This window comes from Leiobunum rupestre, chromosome 10 (assembly GCF_980474605.1).
Source record: "Leiobunum rupestre chromosome 10, qqLeiRupe1.1.hap1, whole genome shotgun sequence".
In the NCBI taxonomy this organism is placed as follows: domain Eukaryota; kingdom Metazoa; phylum Arthropoda; class Arachnida; order Opiliones; family Sclerosomatidae; genus Leiobunum; species Leiobunum rupestre.
In genome coordinates, this window is record NC_143393.1 from 44,456,390 (window position 1) to 44,464,702 (window position 8,313).

The 8,313-nt window shown below is 36.1% G+C and overlaps 1 protein-coding gene across 11 annotated transcripts; it reads left to right on the top strand.

The window, feature by feature from the left end:
* Window positions 1-518: 518 nt before the first annotated feature.
* LOC149926022 (zinc finger protein zfp-1-like) lies at window positions 519-8,045 on the top strand. Of its 11 annotated transcripts, none has more exons than XM_090159803.1 (17): window positions 519-1,183; window positions 1,252-1,366; window positions 1,612-1,676; window positions 1,898-2,007; window positions 2,071-2,174; window positions 2,256-2,367; window positions 2,449-3,284; window positions 3,349-3,465; window positions 4,583-4,639; window positions 4,782-4,921; window positions 4,986-5,121; window positions 5,191-5,285; window positions 5,358-5,458; window positions 5,519-5,623; window positions 5,680-5,844; window positions 5,909-6,109; window positions 6,299-8,045. In XM_090159803.1, exons 1-17 carry the CDS (start codon window positions 1,075-1,077, stop codon window positions 6,473-6,475), a joined length of 2,745 nt encoding a protein of 914 aa, XP_090015929.1. In that variant the 5' UTR covers window positions 519-1,074; the 3' UTR covers window positions 6,476-8,045. The 11 variants fall into 11 exon arrangements, with proteins under 11 accessions (XP_090015929.1, XP_090015931.1, XP_090015932.1 ...); XM_090159805.1 differs by having other exon boundaries at window positions 5,358-5,419; XM_090159806.1 differs by having other exon boundaries at window positions 5,358-5,419; window positions 5,692-5,844.
* The last annotated feature ends 268 nt before the right edge of the window (window positions 8,046-8,313 follow it).

Consider the following 8,313-nt stretch of genomic DNA (forward strand, 5'->3'; position numbering starts at 1 on the left):
AATTGCACTCCAAAAACCGAGCCAAAAACTCTTAATAGAAATGATAGTAAATGATTTTATCGCCATCTATGATAAAATATATAAAAAATAAATTTTATTTCCTAATTTTTATGAGAAAATAATGTAAAAGACAGAAACGCTGGCGCCATCTATGAAAATGATACGAAAAATAAAAAAGGAAAAGATTTATAGCGGAACAGGACATTAGAGCTTTTTTAAGCACTGTGCTGAGAACTAGCTTGATTACGCAGTTATTATTATAATTTTTGCTAATGGTTCTTATGTTATTAATGGTCTCCCAAAAATTGCCATTAAATAACGCAGAAATCTTCGGTTTCTCGTTTCAGTTACTAGTATTTGCATTTTCCTTAGAGCGCGTCTAATGGGCTCAATTATAGAAAACATGTGAAACAATAATTACATTTTGTTGCATAAATGATATTTAAGGTTTCTTTCCTTTTTTTTTAAATATAGCCATTTGGATATAAATTATTTCGCAGCTTTCTAAATTTAAATATCAGCGGGAAATAGTGGTGGTGCCATCTTGTGATGTCCCAATTTGAAAGAATGTCAGCGGTTAACGATTTTCGAAAAGTGTACAGAAGGGTTTGCTTATCGTTTCGCGAAGTTTGTTTTCCTCATAAATTACGGTACATGCTAGCCTAATAAATTGTAAGTACGATGAATCTTACAGAGTTACGCGTAGAATAAATATTAGTTAGTCGAAAATTTTCCCCAATGATGCATTGAAAGATAAATCGAGTGTCTCTGCTTCGCGAGGTCAAGTCCGCCATTGGGGCACTCTCGAAACGTTCATAGCGAGGTCTTGTTCCGGACGGCGGAAGGCCTGGCCAACGGAGTTCGGCTCAACGGGGAGAGAGGGGAAAAACGCCGATTTTCTCTCGGCCGTTGCCGGTCGCCGCGTTCGGGGAAGGAAGCTAAGAAAAGAAGCTCGCTGCCATGGAAGCCGCGCGATGTGAGCGGAAATGATACCCTCCTTGATTAAAGATGCGAAATGTGAGACGATTCCATCTGCCAGTCTTGGTATCGTCAAAGGATTTCTGGTAGATAAAGATGAAGGAGATGGTTGGAGGCTGTTGCGTTTGTTCAGATGAGAGGGGTTGGGCAGAAAATCCACTTGTTTATTGTGACGGGCAAGGCTGTAACGTAGCGGTGCACCAAGGTGTGTCTCAATTTTTTTTACCCATTTCACCCTTTCATATTGGTTGATCATCCTCCTCCCTCATTTAGTGAGGCGGCATAATCAAAATAATGTTATGTTTGCAGCGTGTTATGGTATAGTTCAAGTTCCTACTGGTCCTTGGTTCTGTAGAAAGTGCGAGTCTCAAGAAAGGTCTGCAAGAGTGGTGAGAATCACATTTTAACTTCATTTATTTGGTAAAAAAATAGCTCATATGAAAGAGTACTACCTGTTATATTTGTAAGTTGTAACGACGCTCCAAGTTTATCTTTATTCGTACTCTTTCATGTGACGCGATGATTACGCATACTGACGTTTTAACTGTCACTGTCATTGAAGCTATTAACACATTACCTACTTTGCCTTAAAAATTCATGATTTTGATTATATCTTTCCCTTTTTCTTAAATCGGTGTTACAGAGGTGTGAACTCTGCCCTTCAAAAGACGGAGCTTTAAAGCGTACAGATAACGGAGGTAGTTTTATTCAATTAATATAAGTTTTCCTATTTATAATTAACGGGTTGCCTAAACATTTGAAACTTTTAAAGAATTTGTATGTGTGTAGAATCTTATATAGATTAGAAGGTTGAAATTGTTACGGACCCTTTCAGGCCTATATATATGTAAAAATTAGGCAAATTTCTTTGGTTTTATTATTAAGTACCTCTTAGAAGTTTTTTCTCTCTTTGAAAAAGGCTGGGCCCATGTGGTTTGTGCACTGTATATTCCGGAAGTTCGTTTTGGTAACGTTACTACTATGGAGCCAATTATTTTGCAGTTGATTCCTCAGGATAGGTTCAATAAAGTAAGCCACCTACAATTTTAGCCCTTTTTTGCAAATTTAAATATGCACTTTTACCTGCTGCAGAATTGTTATATTTGTGAAGAGCAAGGGACAGATAGTAAAGCTGTTGTTGGAGCATGTATGCAATGCAATAAAAGTGGATGCAAGCAGTATTTTCACGTTACTTGGTAAAAAAGTTTCTTTTAATATCAAATATATTCTATTTTGCGAGGTTTTTAATAACACAATGTATGTATTTTTGATTAAAGTGCTCAGGCAGCTGGACTTCTGTGTGAAGAAGCGGGCCATTATACTGATAATGTAAAATATTGCGGATACTGTCAATATCATTATCAGAAACTGGTCAGCATGAAGTTAAATGTAATAAACAGTTACTTTTTTAAACGTATCGTATAACGAGTGGTGTACAAAAATAATCCTTATCCACTTTCTTATCTGCAGAAGAAAGATGGGAATATTAAAACTATTCCGGCTTTCAAACCAATTCCGGCAGACAATGCCACGCCTGAGCCAAGTCCGGAGAAAGTTACTCAGTCCAAGCCGGAAGGGAAAGAGAAATTACGAGGGAGTCGCGCTGACAAGAAGGCCAAGATACCTCATTTAAGTTCAATGGGTGGCTCTACTTCGTCCGCGAGTGGCGTCGCTGCCTCTTCCCACCTTCCTAGTGTTTTGAACAATGGCAGCCGAACAATGAACCTTCCAGAAGCAGCCACTCCGGGAGACAGCAATTTCAGCAGCCATACAGACACTGTTGCTGGTAATTGCCCTAAAAATGATGGAAGCAATTCCATCAGCAGCAAATTTACTACGGCTAATTTCACAGAAAGTGTAATAACTCAAAGTGGGAGCCCCGTGTTTGCCGCTGAAAAGCAAAAGAAGAAGAAAGCCCTGGCAGGCGGGGCCATTGATTCCATTTCTCGTATCGCCAATTTGAATCACGCCCCTCAAAGTGTGTTGAAGGCTTCAGTTTTAGGATCACAGTCGCCCCTTTCGTCATCCATGTCTTCTCCATCCTCATCTTCGTCCCTGTCAGCTGCCACAACTGGAACTTCGACCTCAGCCGCTCTACCAGCACCCATTTCGAACTCCACGGTCGCTGCCATTGGAGGAGCGGCGACTCCCATGCCTTCCTTTTGCGCAATGTATGAGACTATTGTTAATGGTACCAGTAAAGAAAATATGGAAACTCCTATCGAGTCGGTTCCGGTTAAAAGGCCAAAATCCTTGCCAAATGATAAAGTTGATAGGAAGAAACATCGTAAAACTAGTGGCAATAGGTACAAATTAACAGTTTCTTTTCTTATTTATACTATTTAAATTTTCAAATGTGTTTTCTCGCAGGTCAAAGTTAAAAATTGAGAAAGAAACGAAAGACCCAGAGCAAATGCCAAAGCTACAGATTGGGGCCAAAAAGAAAAGGCACAAAGTAAAAATGACGCCATCTCCCAACAATGTTTTGTAAGTCAGTGCTCGGAGTACCCCCGGATTAATCGTTGATTCTCTTTTTTAATCCATTTAATCCCTTCTAATATTATTTATACGCAATGGGTAAAAGCAATGAACATTAGGGAATGCATTAACATGTTTTAATATTGTTGTAGTTGCGTGGCTCAACTAATTAAGGTTATATTTGATTTTAGGTCATTTTAGATGTTTATTAGGGCTGTGCGAGTAGTGGTTTTAACCAATTGAGCTGGGTACCAAGTATCTGAAATTTTTTCGTCGAGTATTGAGCCGGTTACCTCGATTTGGCCAAAAAATTCCTTATTCGAGTAGTTGAGTAGTTAAGAAAAACGTTCGGGTACTCTATCGAGTTTTTTTCCTGGGTAATTTTCTTTAATCGGTATTCTTGATTATTCATAACTGTATTAAATTTGATATATGATAATTCATAACGAATAACCGATTTAAAACTTAATAATTCATAGATAAGTTGACTGATTAATTGTATTAAACATTTAAACTACTAAATTGATACCTAAGCCTAACGGCACCGTAACCGCCAAAGCATCATAAAAACTCAAGGAGAAGAAAAGCCATATAGTAATATCAGAGTACCTGAATTTGTAAATTTTTGCATTTTTCTTAATCGAGTGTAGAGTTGGTGTACCTGACCTAACAATATGTCAGGTACTCAATGATTATCGAGTACTCGCACAGCCCTAACGTTTATTCTTCTAGTTAGTAAATTTATTAAAATGTGGGTGTCAGAATCCATCAGTGGAATGTTTGTTATTTTAAGCATTATCTTTTCCAATTTACCCACTTGATTTTATGTTTATATTTTTGAAAATCCCATTGATATGGCCCGTATCTTTTATATCTAATCAGTAGTTTTGAACCTCTAGCTTTTACTTTTTTCCTTTTTCCTTTCGTGCTAGTAAAAACGTTTAGTTCGGGATACATATTTCTAGGCTGTGTCAATGACCATAATTTTTTCATTATATATTGTAAATCAGTTAACTATGATTTATTTTAAAGAGGTATTCCTTTAACACTAAATCCTATGGTTTTGAAAAGCACGTTTCCAGAATGCATTTTGTTTATTATTTTATAAATGTTTATTTGATATTAGGAATAGCAGTATTAGTGGTACAATTATGGCTTCTGAAACTGATCATACATATTATCGGTGAGTTTTTTTTGCATTTGGCACGTACCCTTTTATTTTGTGTTTTTCTTATTAGTCTCGCTTATACCCTAGTGAAATATTTTGCATTCATGATGTTGAACGTACATTTAATAAATTAGAGCATCTACTTTTTTTGCTACAGATCAGTGGCAACAGCTGCAGCTGTAACTGCAGCTGCTCTGAATCAGCCAACGACAAACAACTTAACCAATGGTTTTGTTTCTCCGGTTCTTCTACATCAACCACAGTCTCAGGGTGATGTGATAAATGAAAGCTTTACCAGTGAGATTATAGGTTTATTAAAAGGGATATTTTTATTACCATTTTCTTTTCATCTTGTTTACAGGAAATAGTCCAATGAAAGATTCGGGTATTGGTCAAACAATGATGAATTGCTCGCCTTCCAATATAGTTCCTGTACCTAAACCATTGAACTTCAGCCCCACTAAATCTATTTTGGGAAAAGTGGTTGAAAATGCAGCGTAAGCTTTTTTATTTTTTCCTCTATTTAGTATTTTTGTTAATTTTCCAATTATATTATTTCGTAACAGACCACCTCCATTCCCACAAACATTAGAACAGCTCTTAGAGCGCCAATGGGAACAAGGATCTCAATTTTTAATGGACCAATCCCAACATTTCGACAGTACGTTATATGTTATTTTTATTCTTTCCCGTCATTTCCTTATTAATGTCTAACTTTGTTAATTTTTCTCAGTTGCGGCGTTACTTTCTTGCTTACATCAACTGCAAACTGAGAATCAGAGGCTAGAAGAACATGTAAATAATTTGGCAGCTAGAAGGGACCATCTCTTAGCAGTTAACGCCCGTTTAGCCCTACCATTGACCAACAGCGCTAATTCTTATCATAATCATCAGAATCACAACCCACCCTCCTCTGGAACATCCCCGGATGGTTCTCACACTCCGCGACTCATGAACTTCATCCCCATGGAGAATGGCATACCACACAGCCCACAAGTCGTAAGTTTGTTTAAATGTTGCTAAATGTATAGAACTTGTTTAATACCTAATTTCAGTTCATCAAACAGGATTCCAATTACAACAAAAGCCCCATTCCCGGATTAAGTCCTGGTCTCAATTCCAATGGTCTTCCCATGACACCTAGTCCCATACCGAACCATTTAGCGGGAGCCAGTCCTTCCCATCAAGGAAACGCTCCGCGGCAAGGGTTACATCAACAAGTGAGCCACTTCAATTTCGGCTAGTTGACTTCATTAAATAATGTTCATTGGTTGTTATTCAAAGGCTCAAGCTCCGTTTATGTCTACCACAAATCCTTCGTCCGTCTTGATTGGACCACCGCCACAAAGCTATTTGGGTGCAACTGTAACTTCTACGCTAGATTTGGTTGGTGGCAGTCCACCTCTACTGTCCAATTCTAATGGTCAACCAATATTGTACGGCCCTCTAAGCACTGCCGAAACCATCGCTTCGCAGAGATTACAAGTAATCCAACATTTTTTTAACCTTTAAGTGTTCCTTGGTGTTTGTTTGTACTCTGGTATCTTTTATGCCTATTCTTACCCTGGGCTTAATCTAAAATACGGGAAAAGAATCTTTAATCTGCTCGCGTGTTCTTGTCCTATGAGTTTCAATAAATTCTGTCTTTAAAAGCACGCTACTTATACTTAACAGGCGACTGTGACAGGCTATCAAACTATATCTCCGCCTTACAGTACGCCAAGTCCCACTTCTTCTGTCAATCCACTTTGCAATGCTAATTTAGGAATGGCAGTCGCTCTGGCTCCAACTCCCCCAACGGCTCCAGCTTCCCGCAATAGCCCCGATGAAAGAGCTACTGAGGAAAGATGACCTTCAAAGACCTTGCGCCTTAAGCTAACTCGTTTAGGGGGCAGGAAAAAACGTTAGTTTAATTTATCTTCTAAATATACTTTCGTTTGAGTTATATGTACAAAACAAAATAAGGAACTTTATCAAGACTGAATATGCAAAATAGGAACCATTTGTGACAGTGAAAGAATTGCTAATTCTTATTTAACAAAAAATTTTAACCCTGAAGTAGAGGGAAATTTTTTTAAAATTGGCCTTGGTGTCTGGATTTTACGCGCGAACGATACACATATTTGAAGGACCAAACATAATCATAGAAATTAATATACATATGAATATTTTCATTTTTTCTATAATATACTTGTTTTTTGTCTTTCAAGTTTTATTTGTAACATACACTTTTTTAAATTACAAGTTTTTCTAATTACACATCGCAAAGTTTTTAAAGATTTAGTAGTAGCTTAATACGCTCGCTCAAAGTTTGTTTTATGTATTTTGATTCTTTATGAAAATATATATATTGGTTATAGCAGTGATGACATTTAAGTTAATGCGAGAGAGTCTTGTAGCATTGCGCTAAGAAGCTACTAGCGTAAATACTTTTCTCATTGCGTAAGCTTCGATGCTTGGGTTTATCTATTCTCTTATTGGTAATAGAAATATAAAAGTTTAAGTTAAATCATTAATTTGTTAAAAAATAGTTCTGTTACTGTTAGTCTAGTTTAAAAATTTATATGGAAAAATTAATAAAAGATCAAATTTAGCAATGAAAATAAACTTAAAACCTTTGTAGGTATAGCGATTAACTTTTTAAAACTGCCTGTAGCATAGAGATAGCAGTAACAAAAACTTTGAAATAGTCTAGTCCAATCATATTTGGAATTTAAGCTCTAAATTCGCTACTCTTCAGATCTACGTCAGTATTTAAAGATAACATTTCTAGTTTTAATGTTTTAACACAACCCTTTTTTAAGTATTTTTAAACCTTGACATGTTTGTATAATAGTCTTTTGGTACAAATTTAAATAGGGATGATTATACTGCATTTTAATTGACATTTGTTTAGTCTTAGACTTTAAAATTGTACTGATACGTGAATTAACGATCTGTCCAAAAAAAAACTGTTTAATGTTTATATAGCTTTAACTTGTTATAAGTGCTAATGAAGTACTTTCTTTTTTAATGTAAATCTCGCTTTTTACAATATATTTTTGATTTTGAGTTAAGTATTTTAGGCAACCTAGTGTCTCTTTGTGCAACCTAGACGAAACATTTGTATCTTTTAATATTTCCAAATTCAGGAGTTAACATTCCATAATTCACCCGTACCAAACCCACATTTCTTACTATTTAATGTAGAAAAAACAAATTGAAAGTGTCAAGAAACCGTAAGAAACACTACCTCGCATGTGTGAATAATTACATGTTTACAGAATTTTAACAGAACAAAGATCAACCTGTATTTATTTATTCAAAAACTTGAGTTCAACCCCATCCAGTAGGAAACGTCCCAGTAGGAATGTATTTGTGTTTTAAGCCCATTTTAAGTGTTACCAAAAATTAATAAAAATCTCATGATTTTTTTAAAGGAGGTTTTCAGTTTTTGCGTCAGATTATTGGTGGGTTGGTTTCGTTCATTTAACGTGTACCTATGGTTTTACCGTTAGAGGAATCATGGATTCATGTAGGAATAAGCCACAATCGAACGTTTTACTTTTGATTAATTATTAAATGTTACATTTTATTTGTAATTTGAGTCATCTATTGAGACCAGAAGTAAATGAACCGAAGTTATAGGAGAGGGCCAAAATTTTAAAACGCATTTTCCTTAACGTGGGGAGATGAAAATCCATCGGAGT